General features: G+C 43.3%; 1 protein-coding gene across 5 annotated transcripts in view; it reads left to right on the top strand.

Annotated features, from left to right (window-relative positions):
* The window catches only part of LOC139575954 (ankyrin repeat domain-containing protein 11-like), a 171,342-nt gene extending 161,093 nt beyond the window's left edge, over positions 1-10,249 (top strand). For 4 of the 5 annotated variants that reach the window (XM_071401440.1, XM_071401437.1, XM_071401439.1 and 1 more), the window contains 5 exons: positions 133-7,373; positions 7,574-7,672; positions 7,963-8,130; positions 9,706-9,798; positions 9,918-10,234. In XM_071401440.1, the coding sequence (XP_071257541.1) occupies positions 133-7,373; positions 7,574-7,672; positions 7,963-8,130; positions 9,706-9,798; positions 9,918-10,103 (7,787 nt within the window). In that variant the 3' untranslated portion in view covers positions 10,104-10,234. Of the gene's footprint in view, positions 1-132; positions 7,374-7,573; positions 7,673-7,962; positions 8,131-9,705; positions 9,799-9,917 lie in introns of all 5 variants that reach the window. The other variant, XM_071401442.1, reaches the window with a different exon arrangement.
* The last annotated feature ends 2,860 nt before the right edge of the window (positions 10,250-13,109 follow it).

Raw genomic sequence — 13,109 nt, forward strand, 5'->3', positions numbered from 1 at the left:
ATGAGTAGCTCTGAACACCTTCACTCTGCCATTTGTTACTTGTATTTTAACTTCCCTGCTTTTCTTTAACCACTGGGTGTGATAGATTTTTGCTGTTATTTAACTGTTATTTATTTATCTTTTTTTTTCCAGAATCCTCAGAGGAAGAAGATGCCCCATCGTTTGCCCCATCCAGTTCTGTTGATGGAAATAACACAGACTCAGAGTTTGAGAAGGGCCTGAAGCTGAAAGGGAAGAAAGGGCTAGATCAGCCTCTATCCACAACAACTACCCCCGTCAAGGACGAGTATGAGTTTGATGAGGATGATGAGGAAGAGCGCGTCCCTCCGGTGGATGACAAGCACTTGCTCAAGAAAGAGTTCCGCAAGGAGTCTCCCAGTGTCACTAAGGCTAGCGGCTTAATTTCAGTACCGAAGGGGGAGGTGGTCAAAACCTATTCCAAAAGCAACTCGCTCACACCAAAGAAGGCTGTTAGACGGATTCTCTCTGACAGCTCAGACGAGGATGATGGAACGTTGTGTTTCACACCTATGCCCACACCACGGCAACCAGCGCCACCTACTAATACCAAGGCCCGGGACTCTGCTACACTGAGCACTAAGCAGCAGAAAGAGAAGACTAAAGTTAAGAAGAAGAGGAAGAAAGAGACAAAAAATGTCAGTAAGGAGGTCAGATTTGGTAAAGTCAATGACAAATTCTGCACTTCTGACTCTGATTGTGGGGACATAGGGAGTGAGGATGATGAAGGCTCTATGAAGAGCTCGAACTGTATAAAGGACTCCACAATGAGCCTAAAAGAATCGTCTGCGTTCAGTACTCACTCTGCGTCCTCTTCTTCCTCTTCTCATGGAAGCATGAGCTCTCAGAAACTGACACCCTCGCTGACAGAGCATAACCCAAAGCAGTGGAGGACAGATGGCTGGAAGACTGTGTCATCTCCTGTATGGTCAGATGTAAGCTCTCTCTCTGACTCGGTTAGAACAAGGCTTTCCAGTGAGTCGGACTACTCCTCTGCAGACTCAAGTGTCGAGTCAGTGAAACAGGTGAGAAAGAAAGCACAGGAGAACAGAAAGAAAAACAATGTGCACACCAATGCACTAGACAAAAAGAACTCTGACTTTCACAAGAATTCCAACACAGACAGTACTGTCTCCAAAACGGATAAAGATGGCAAAGTGTTGAAAAAGCATAAAGTAAAACACAAGCACAAAAACAAAGAGAAAGAAAAGGCTCCCAGTTTAGTGCTCAATCAAGACATGAACGAGAAATTTGTTAAAAGCTTCTCATTTGATTTTGATGATTCAAGGCAGAAGTCACTCCTTGTTGAGACTGAGTCCCCAGCTGAAAGCAAGGTCAAGCTGTCTAAACATGAAAAAGAGCATTTGAAAAAGGAGGACAGGTTGTCGAAGGGCAAATCTGAGGACAGAGACTGGTCTTCTGGAAAAGAGGTGCAAAGAACTGCTAAGGAGGAGAAATCCAAGAAAACAAAAGAGTCCACCAAGGAGAAGTCTAGCAAGGAGGAGAGGGAAAAGCCCTTGAAAACTGAAAAAGAAAGGAGCCTCAAGGAAAAAGAGAAGCCCAAGGAGGAGAAACAACAAAAGACTCATAAAGAGGAGAAGAAGAAAAAGTCAAAGGACAAGTCATCTAAACCAGACAGGAAGAGCAGTGAGCAAAAAGAAGAAAAACATATTAAGGTGGATAAGGAGAAAAATGCCAGGGAGGAGAAGGAAAAATCGAAGAAAGAAAAGGTTCTGAAGGAAGAGCCTGATTATGAAGTCTATGATGTCAGTAACCGTTTCTTAAACCTAGAAGACACCAAGCTCAGTGCCTCAGACGACCACCATGAACGATGGGCGTCAGACCTTTCCTCTGACTGCGACCTATATGGAGATGACAGCTGGGACGCTCCTCCTGTGAAGGACTACAAAGAATATAAAGCAAGCAACACTGTAAAGCTGATCGTTGAGACTGACAAAATAGAGAGCAGAGACCGGAGGAAGGACAACAAAATCAAAGACAAGAAATTAGATCATAATGACAAACGGTCAGAGAAAGAGCCTACCTCCAAGAAGAAAGAGAAAGACTCTTCAGAAAAAATCTGTGACAAGAAAAAGGATTTGACCGAAAAACAGAAACTCAACTCCAGCCACTCGGTAGAAAAGGAGAAGAAGCGAAAGGAATCTGCAGATACTGTCAAAGAGAAGAAAGAGAAGGACTCCACGGACAGCAGTAGAGACCGAAAAGATTCCTATGAGTTCACTAAAGAAAGAAAGGACTTGAAAATCAAACAGGAGTCCATAAGAGACGATTATGGGAACGATGCCTCCATCAAAGAAATTGAAACTGTCAGCAAACCATGTGAAATTAGAGAGAGGAACCACTCTGGAAAAGAGAAGGAGAGAAAGGGAGATGTGGTGGAAAAGAGAGAAAAGACAAAAGCTGACAAACACAAGGAAAAGCCTAAAGACCGATCCATAGAACAGGATAAGGAGAAGCCTGAGAAGACCTCAACTGAGAAGCTTTTGAAAGAAAAAGACACAGATAGAGGCTCTAAAGACAAGAAGGAGGGTGCTAAAGACAAACACAAAGACACACACAGCAAAGACAAGGACAGGAAGATGCCTTCAGAACAAACTAAGGACAAGAAAGAAAAGGCTTCACAGGACAAGCATGCTGACCGGGATAAAGATGTCCTTGAGGTGAAGAAGGAGGATAGAAAACCTGAGAAAGTTAAACCTGAGAAAACATGGTACAAGATAGCAGACATTTTCACAGATGAAAGTGAGGATGAAGAAGACAATTACAATGGGGGTGTGGCCAAGTTAAGTGATTCCCTTGGATTGTCCGATTCTCACAGGAAAGACTCCACATCTGACAGGGATGAGCTTGATCACTTCCAAACGGAAAAACCCAGAAAATATTCTGCTGAGGCCAAACACACAACAGAAAAACAGAAAGAAAAAGACCACAAGAAAAAAGACAAGACCACAGATATGGGGAAAGAGAGGAAGGGTTCCTTAGAGAAACACAACAAAGATAAGAAAGATAAGGATTCTGTTGATGCAAAACACAAGGAACGCAAAGATAGAATGTCTGTGGACTCAAACCAAGAGAAGAAAAACAAACAGAAGCTGTTGGACAAGAGGGACGCCAATGAGGATAAGACCAAGAGTAAATATAAAGACAAGCAAGATCATGTTAATGACAGAAAGCCCTCAAAGGGGAGTGGGGAAAATGAAAAGTCGCTCTTGGAGAAGCTGGAGGAAGAGGCCATGAATGACTACAAGGATGACTCCAATGACAAGAACAGTGAGTTATCCTCAGACAGCTTCACTGATCAGGGTCATGAGCCAGTGCTCAGCAGCTACTATGATTCCTCCAACATCAGCCTTCCAGACATTACTGATGAGAGACGAGACTCACTCTCCATATCTAATCCTCAAGACAAGTTCAGAGAGAAAGAGAGGCACCGGCATTCATCTTCATCATCGTCCAAAAAGAGTCATGACAAGGAGAAGGACAAAGTCAAGAAGGAAAAGGGGGATAAACAAGACAAGATAGAGGAAATAAGAGAATCCTATGGACGCAGAGAAAGTCTGCCCTTCGAGAAAGAGCCTATGCCATTAGAAGCGGACCCTTACACATTTCCATTTGGGTCTAAGGGTGATAAAGATGAATTTGATAAGACGTTGGAGTTTGAAAAGGAGATGTCTAAAAAAGCTGACAAAGACAAAGTGAGTACTGTCATCAGTGATAAGATCAAGGACAAAAAGAAAAAAGAGAAACATAAGGAGAAAGTCAAAGAGGAGAAGCACAAGTACACGGATTGCTTTGGATCACTTAAACACTCCAAGGAGGATATCAAATGTGGAATGAAAGAGAGTCCTCAAATTACCAATTTGAAGGAAAGATCAAAGGAAGACAGTCCCAAATTTGATGTGAAAAAAGAGAGAAACCGAGACTCTTTGGACAAAGACAGTAGGGCGGACCATGTTAAGTCCAAGGTTAAAGAAGAAAATGAAAAAGTAATTCAGTCTAAAGACACAGCTCGCAAAGACAACCGTCCACGTTCAAAGCTTCTGGTTGATGGGGATCTCAGACTAACCAGCTTTGGGCAAATGTTAGGCTTAAAAGACCAGGAGATTGAAGAACGCCATAAGAAGCATAAGGAGAGGATGAAGCAGATGGAGAAACTAAGACACAGATCAGGGGATCCCAAACTTAGGGATAAAATGAAGTCCACTGAGGAAATAAAGAAAAATCGCAATGAACTATCATCCAAAAAATCTAATAGTTTAGAATCTGCATTGAAAGAGAAGAAGCTCAAAGATATTGGTCTCCCAGCCCAAATTATGTCTCCGGAAAGAAAGCCACAACCCATTGACACTCAAAATTCAAAGGACTGGCTTGCAGGCCATCAGATGAAAGAAAATCTCCCTGCCTCACCTAGGCAAGATCAGAATAGACCAACGGGTGTTCCCACCCCCACATCTGTAATCTCTTGTCCCAGCTATGAGGAAATCATGCAGACGCCACGGACTCCATCCTGCAGTGCAGAGGACTACCCTGATATAATGTTTGATGGGTTAGATTGTCAGAACTCATCAGCCATGGCCATGTCTATGAATGCCTGCTCACCATCCTTCTTTGACAGGTACTCCAACTCATCACACACCTTCCAAGAAGGGACTTGTATAACTCCGGCTAAGAATCTCCAGTTGCCCCTTGTCAGTCGATCGGCTTCGTCTGATGTTAGAAGACCCCTGGAAGATGAGTTCAAAGCTGAAGCTGGCAAGTTTCTACAACACATTTTGCCAGACGCCTCTGAGTTTGACTTGGCAGCCTCCCAGCCTCCAGAAGACAAGGCAGCATCAGTGGAGAGACTTGAATGCCTGTCTCCTCCTTACTTCTCACCTATTAGAATGCTGTCTCCCGGGCTGGAACTTGCCGAACCTGCACTAGATGGGGCCACCACAGCAATGGCTGGCACAGAGACCTGTGAACACCTACCTGAGAGTGTCTACAACAACTTCCTGATGAAGCCCTCAACGCCAGTCCACAGACCTGACCCACAGGAGCCATGTCTGTACATTGCTGCTCCACCCACCCCTGCACCTGCTGCTCTTCCTCCCCTGGATATTGATGACCTTTCTGAGCCTCATCAAAGTGAGCACAGTCTTATTCCCTCTGACCCAGTCAGTGGCAGTGAGTATCTGCCCCCTGTTGTGGAGGAGGAGGAGGAGGAAGAAGAGGACTACGAAGAGGAGGGGGAGGAAGAAGAAGAAGAAGAGGAGGAGGAAGGGGATCTTGAAGAACCAACAGATGCTGATCATCATGCTGCTGAGGAGACGAGGGACGTCTGCTCATTCTCTCCTCCAAGGGTTGAAGAGCCTTTGAGGAAGGGCTGGGCTGAATCTCCTGAGAGAAGAGTTGCAGAGGTGCATCAGTTGACTCCCCCACATCCACCACCCAACCTGGTGGAGAACTCCAGTGATCATACCATCAGCTGGAACTCTGAGATGATTTTGAAATCTCCTCAAAGGACTTATGGGGAAATAGAGGCAGCTGTCTCCAAGATAACCAGCCCCTTCTCGCATTCAGACAGTGATTTGCAGCACATTACTGCCATACCTGGCCATCCATCAGTGATCCCTCCATATGCTGCTTACAGGTCTTATGTACCTGACCCTGACTTTGACGAGCAAAAAGAGGCTGTGGAGGACATTCCAATTTCTCCAGCAAGACCTGAAATGACACCCATGGAATTGGAACCAAACTACTTGACAACCACCTCATCCTCCACAAGGTTAGAGTCTTTCTTCACAGACTGCAAGCCAAACTTGGAGGATAATCACCAGATGGAATCAGAGCTTTCTTGTGCAGTACAAGTCGGCAGACAAAACTCCCATGGCTTTACTTCTGAGAGCCATATGCCTCTAGCAGTAAGCAACGAGCCAGTGGTGCCCTGGACAGACCCATTCTCAGCTACAGTGGATGAGCTGGATGATCTTGGCCCTTTCTCTCTACCTGACCTCCCTTCTCTCTCCCTCCCGACCTCCATGCCAGACAAGGAGATGCCAGAGCTTGACATCAGAGATGCAGAGCCAGCCGACTACAAGCCACCATCTGCTCATATAAGGCCTCCTGCTATTGAAACAATAGAGGGCGAAGAGCTTATGGAGGTTGACCTGCCTATCCTGGCCAAACCCCTGTGTCCTCCCGAGGTCCTAACACTCAATGATTCTGTGCAGGATTTGGTTGTGCCCTCACCAAAACACAATTTCCAACCAGAATTTGAGTCTGAGCCTCAGAATGTCCCTGAAATGAACTTAGTGAAAACACAGGTCTTCGAAAACAGAGCCACATATGAAGAGACTGATGAGAGCGATGGAAACATGTTCTCAGCTGTTGATACAGACAATACTCAGCATCACAAGCAGATGTCACTGACCGAGTCTTTATCAGTTGTAATTACTCCATGTATGGACTCCTTGACAACTGTTCAACCAGAACAAAGTGGGCAGGTATCAGATCCCATTGTTGGGCCAACTTGCAGTCCAGTCCCCACAGTTCCTCTGCCAGTTGCTGTCACGATTTCTGGCACAGTCCATGTTTCGGAGGCTCTTGAGACAACATCTAAGCTCACGGTCACTCTGACAGCGTTGTCAACTGACCTTCCCAAGAAGGTGGAGGAGATCCCACAGAGGATGACCAGAAACAGGGCCCAGATGCTGGCAAAACAGGAGAATACCACCACCACCACCACAAAAAAGCAGAGTAGTAGAGTAGTAGCAGAGAGTACAACCACCACCACTATACCTGCTAGCGTGATACCTCCATCTGTCCCTACCCCTGTCACCATGAGCATGGCTGTAACCACAACCACCCCTATCCCCACCCCTACCTTTGTCCCCTTTGTTGTTCTGGAGAAAGAAAAGGAACTTGTCACCACCATCTCCACCACACCAACCATTACCCCGGCTCCCCCTCCGCCGCCTCCTGTAGTGGTCAGCAAAACTAAAGGGCGGCCTGTGGAGGAAGAGGAATCCCAGACGCAGCATCCACGCAAGAGGAAATTCCCGAAACCGCAGGTTCAGCTGGTCAACACAGCCATGCAGCAGACCAGGGAGATGATTCAACAGACGCTGGCTGTCATTGTCAACGCCATCAAACTGGATGACATAGAACCCTACCACAGTGACCGCTCCAACCCTTACTTCGAATACCTGCAGATACGGAAAAAAATTGAGGAGAAGAGGAAGATCTTGTGCTACATCACACCACAGGCCCCTCAGTGCTACGCTGAGTACGTGACCTACACAGGCTCCTACCTGCTGGATGGCAAGCCTCTCAGCAAGCTGCACATCCCAGTGGTGAGTACCTCCCTTCCCCTACAAATGTTCACACTTCTGTTGATTCATAGATTTGATTTCATTACAATGATACACGTCAAGTAACTGCATTCTGTGACCTATAATAACCGCACAGCACATTTACAACAAAAGTTTGAACTTTTGTTGCAATGGAAAGATTGGTTACATCATAACCTCAAATCATTGCCATGGTTTCTCAGATTGCTCCACCTCCATCGTTATCGGAGCCCCTGAAGGAGCTCTTTAGACAGCAGGAGGCAGTGAGGGGGAAGCTGAGACTGCAGCACAGCATAGAGAGGGTAAGAACACGGACTCACTGTACCCTCCCTAATATCTATCCATCTCACTTCTGAAGTCGCACTGAGAAGGAGTGCTTTGAACAATCCTTTGATGAATGTTCAAAGCTGCTATGTAATAGAAATCCAAACTGCAATATGCATTTCTCCAACCAAGCAATTGTAAAAACTTGTGACATTTCACATTAACCTTATCAGTTTGCTCAAAAAGATTTTGAAGTAAAGTTGAAAGTCCAGTCCGGTTCCCCTCTCTCCAGTCATATTGTATTGACTTTCTATATCTCTCCTTCCAGGAAAAGCTTATTGTCTCATGTGAGCAAGAAGTACTGCGGGTCCATTGCAGAGCGGCAAGGACGATAGCCAATCAGGCCGTCCCATTTAGTGCCTGCACAATGTTACTGGACTCTGAGGTGTACAACATGCCAACAGAGAGTCAGGTGCGTCTGTGGGTGGTAAAAAAGGTGGGCAAAAAGTTGACGGACAGGGCCATTCACATGGGATTTGTTTAGTCAGCTCTTCCAATTACTCTTAATATTTTATATACACTACCATTCAAAAGTTTGGGGTCACTTAGAAATGTCCTTGTTTTTGAAAGAAAAGCATTTCTTTTGTCTGAAATAACATCAAATTGATCAGAAATACAGTGTAGACATTGTTAATGTTGTAAATGACTTGTAGCTGGAAACGGCAGATTTTTTTATGGAATATCTACATAGACGTACAGAGGACCATTATCAGCAACCATCACTCCTATGTTCCAATGGCATGTTGTTTTAGCTAATCCAAGTTTATAATTTTAAAAGACTAATTGATCATTAGAAAACCCTTTTGCAATTATGTTAGCACAGCTGAAAACTGTTGTTCTGATTAAAGAAGCAATAAAACTGACCTTCTTAAGACTAGTATCTGGAGCATCAGCATTTGTGGGTTCGATTACAGGCTCAAACTGGCCAGAAACAAAGACCTTTCTTCTGAAACTTGTCAGTCTATTCTTGTTCTGAGAAATGAAGGCTATTCCATATGAAGAGGTGACTCCGGGATGCTGGCCTTCTAGGCAGAGTTCCTCTGTCTATTGTCTGTGTTCTTTTGCCCATCTTAATCTTTTCTTTTTATTGGCCAGTCTGACATATGGATTTTTCTTTGCAACTCTGCCTAGAAGGCTAGCATCCCGGAGTCGCCTCTTCACTGTTGACGTTAAGACTGGTGTTTTGCGGGTATGATTTAATGAAGCTGCCAGTTGAGGACTTGAGGCGTCTGTTTCTCAAACTAGACACTATTGTACTTGTCCTCTTGCTCAGTTGTGCACCGGGGCCTCCCACTCTTCTTTCTATTCTGGTTAGAGCCAGTTTCCTCTGTTCTGTGAAGGGAGTAGTACACAGCGTTGTACGAGATCTTCAGTTTCTTGGCAATTTCTTGCATGGAATAGCCTTCATTTCTCAGAACAAGAATAGGCTGACGAGTTTCAGAAGAAAGGCCTTTGTTTCTAGACATTTTGAGTCTAATCGAACCCACAAATGCTGATGCTCCAGATACTAAACTAGTCTTAAGAAGGCCAGTTTTATTGCTTCTTTAATCAGAACAACAGTTTTCAGCTGTGCTAACATAATTGCAAAAGGGTTTTCTAATGATCTATCCTTTTTAAAAGGATCAACTTGGATTAGCAAACACAATGTGCCATTGGAACACAGGAGTGATGGTTGCTGATAATGGTCCTCTGTACGCCTATGTAGATATTCCATAAAAAATCTGTCGTTAAAAAAATACAAATAAATTAAAATCGGCAAATCGGTGTCCAAAAATCCATCGACCATTCCGATTAATCGGTCGACCTCTAGTTTCCAGCTACAATAGTCATTTACGACATTAACAATGTCTACACTATATTTCTGATCAATTTGATGTTATGTTAATGGACAAAAAATGTGCTTTTCTTTCAAAAACAAAGACATTTTTTAGTGACCCCAAACTTTTGAACGGTAGTGTACATATAAAAAATCTAATCTGACATGCTTTATTTCTTGTCATCTTTAACTCAGGGTGATGAGAACAAGTCAGTGAGAGATCGCTTCAACGCTCGCCAGTTCATTTCCTGGATCCAAGACGTGGATGACAAATATGACCGCATGAAGGTAACGATATGACTGTACTTCATCTTTTATGGCACATTTGCTATGTGGTTGAAATGCGGGTTATCTGTGTATGGCAGTTGTATTTCTGCTGGTTCATAATGGCCTCTCTCTCTTCTCAGACGTGTCTGTTAATGCGGCAGCAGCATGAGGCAGCTGCCCTGAACGCAGTGCAGAGGATGGAGTGGCAACTGAAGGTGCAGGAGCTGGACCCTGCTGTACACAAGTCTCTGTGCGTCAACGAGGTCCCCTCCTTCTACGTGCCAATGGTTGACGTCAACGATGACTTTGTGCTGTTGCCCGCGTGACAGAAACATGCACTCGTTCACAGAGTTAGAGGTCAAATATCATCACTTTTCAAAGAGACATCAAACAGAACGTATAGTAAGGGCTAGCCGGTTTGAAGAGGAATAAAACCTATATATTATATAGAAAAAATTCAAAGAAAAAAAAACTTGCTAATGATTCCCTTCCATGAGAGGAGGAAGCATCTTTTTACCGGGGAAAAACACAACTTGCACTTTCATCCCTCAAGTTTTTATGCTTTTGTTCAGAATATAAAAAGCAAAACGGCTTTGCTTTGAAGCATCCAACACCACCTCCCTTTTAGGTGATGTTTGGACAGAGAATAGGGGATAAGATATAGAAATATTTTTCTGAATTTTTTTGTCCCCGTAAAATCAAACAACAAAGGAACGCTGGAGAGGAGCCCTCCCACCATTCTGGATCATCTCCTGGTGGATGAGAATGAGGCACTAAGGTGGACACAGAGCTCCAGGTGAGCCTTGAGGAGGAGAACGCAGCACAGAAGGGCATGCATGTGCGATGTGGTGGTGCAACATGTGATATCTGCGGGACCTCCAGCCTCTTCCTGTTGAAAGGACAGGAGGGTCTGTGTGGACGCAGTCTCTCTGGTCGGGACCATAAGGCCACACTCAGAGAGCTTCAGTCCCCTCTGTCCACAGCCCACCACCACACCCGGTAGAACCAGCATCCTGCCCCGGAGCAGAGCAGAGTACAGCCAAGGGTCCATAGTGTGTCGGGGGTTAATGTCGGAGGGGAAGAGACGGCATCTTCCGCATCATGGCCTGAGCAGAGGAGTGAGGCAGAGAATGGGGATGAACCGGAGCATCCCCACTAGAGTCTGGTCACCTGGTTCTGCATGCAGGAAGAACCAGCCTCTGACACTCTGCCAAGATAGGTAGAACACACACACGTTCACCTTTTAACTATGACTGCAAATGGAAAAACAGGATAAAAGAATAATACAAGAATGTTGCGATTCAAGACTAAACAGATGGTGGTTTAGAGGAGAATATTCTTTTTGTCTTTCTTTACTTGGGCATTTAATTGTTTCTGAGGAAGTGACTTGAAACACTACAGAGCCAATATTAGTTTAATGGGAAAAAAGAAAACTGAAAAAAAATTGTATTCCGTAAATTATGTACAGTTTTTATATTCGTTAACCAATGTATTCTTGCTGCCTTCTAGATAATTTATTTTGCCACACATTACTGCACAGTTGTAAATAACGTATGTACTGTAACATCACTCAGTTAAGTGTAAAAAAATAAATGAATAAAAATTATCTTTGTATGTACAGTTCACTTTCGGGCAGCACTTTCCCCCTCATACCCATGGGCCAAAATGTGTACACGTTGTCAGTATTTTAAAGACTCCAGTGCACAGTTGTAATGTTCCCATCTATAGGTTTTGTCCAGGGCTGGTCAAAATGAGTTACCTGTGTTGGAATCACCACAACGTACATAGGTAGTACAAAACCCCACCGTTTTGAACAATGCCCAAACTAAGGGCCACAACTATAGTCCTCAGATGTAGCAAAATGGTTATAAAAGTATTTAAAGAATAGAATAGTTATATTAGTCATTGCTTTATTACACAATTATATCTGAAAAAAATCTAAACCAAGAAAATGCCTTTTTACAGTGAATATTTTTATTTACTCAGTGTTGGGCAAGTCAAACAAAGGGACATCTGGATTGGTCAAGGAAGAAATGCCACTAACAAGCAAAACCATCACATTATTTTATTATTCTGGATGGGATTTTCTTTTTGTCTTCATTTTTTAAATTTCATCTACCCATTTAATTTGACTTTAATTGTATGTGTGGGTCTTTAGGAATAATATTCATCATGATGTTGGAGAACTTCCAGGCCACAAGACTTGGGATCTGACAGCCAACTCAATATTTGAAATCCTTAACTTTCCTTTTTGAATGTCACTGTCATAGGCATCATTTACAGGTTAACCGTTTTTCAGGCCACATCAGATTGGCATTGTTGTTCCTGGTCTCTTCCGTATACCACCTAAAACTACTGAACTAAAGAAATGTTTAGAATCTTAATTTTTAGCAAAGCTGTTTATCCTCAAGATAAAGGCCACATTCCATATTGGTTTTAAAAATGTATTCTTGCTTTAATTATGGAATGTGTTAGCTTCCAAACTCCCTGGGTCCATATTTGCGAACATAAGATTTATTTTTTTAAGTAAAAAATGTTTGTTTCAAAATGCACATCAGCCAATTCAAATCGTTGACGTAGTTGCATGTGATAAAATGCTCCATGTTAGCTGTTCCCATTACATAACCTGACACATTTAGCCCTATGCTAACCTGACCCGAAGGCAGTGATTATGTCAGGTTACAAATTCTGCATCGGCCAATTTCAAATCTTGACTTCGATGGATGTAATAGAACCCTTTTCCATGAGAGCATCCTTAACAGATGTCAACCGGCACCATCTGCTAATTAAAGTTATAAAAACACACATGAAGTTTCAACTGGACCAATAGCTCAATGTAGCGAGCCTGGCTCCTGGTCATTTTTGCCATTTGCAACTGTCTGTCACTTCTCAGAATGGTGCTTGTTGAACCTCAAAGCCTTTGGAGGTGAGGAGAGTTTAACATATGGAATCGTTTTAAGATGGTCATACCGTGGATTATTTACCTATTTGATTTAGAATTTTAGGACCCCTCTAGGTATGAAAAAATATATTAAAAAATGATTTGATAAAATATTGAATTTGGGCTTTACTACTATGCTATAGAAACAAATTGAATAACTGATTCGTAAATGGAAAAACAGACAGTAAAAAAAAAATAACTATTCATAAGGATTAAGGTTTTGAAGTGTCTGTCCTATATCTAGGAGATCAGGAAATGTGTATATTTTTTTTTTGGCACAAAACTACTTCCATTTTTTTATTTTTTATTACCGATACCGGGTTACATGTCCCGTGACAGTTGTGGGGGTTGTAGAGCAAAACTAAAACCCCATCGTGTTCTTGATAGTCTC

The sequence above is a fragment of the Salvelinus alpinus genome, chromosome 5 (genome assembly GCF_045679555.1).
Source record: "Salvelinus alpinus chromosome 5, SLU_Salpinus.1, whole genome shotgun sequence".
NCBI classification, from domain to species: Eukaryota; Metazoa; Chordata; class Actinopteri; order Salmoniformes; family Salmonidae; genus Salvelinus; species Salvelinus alpinus.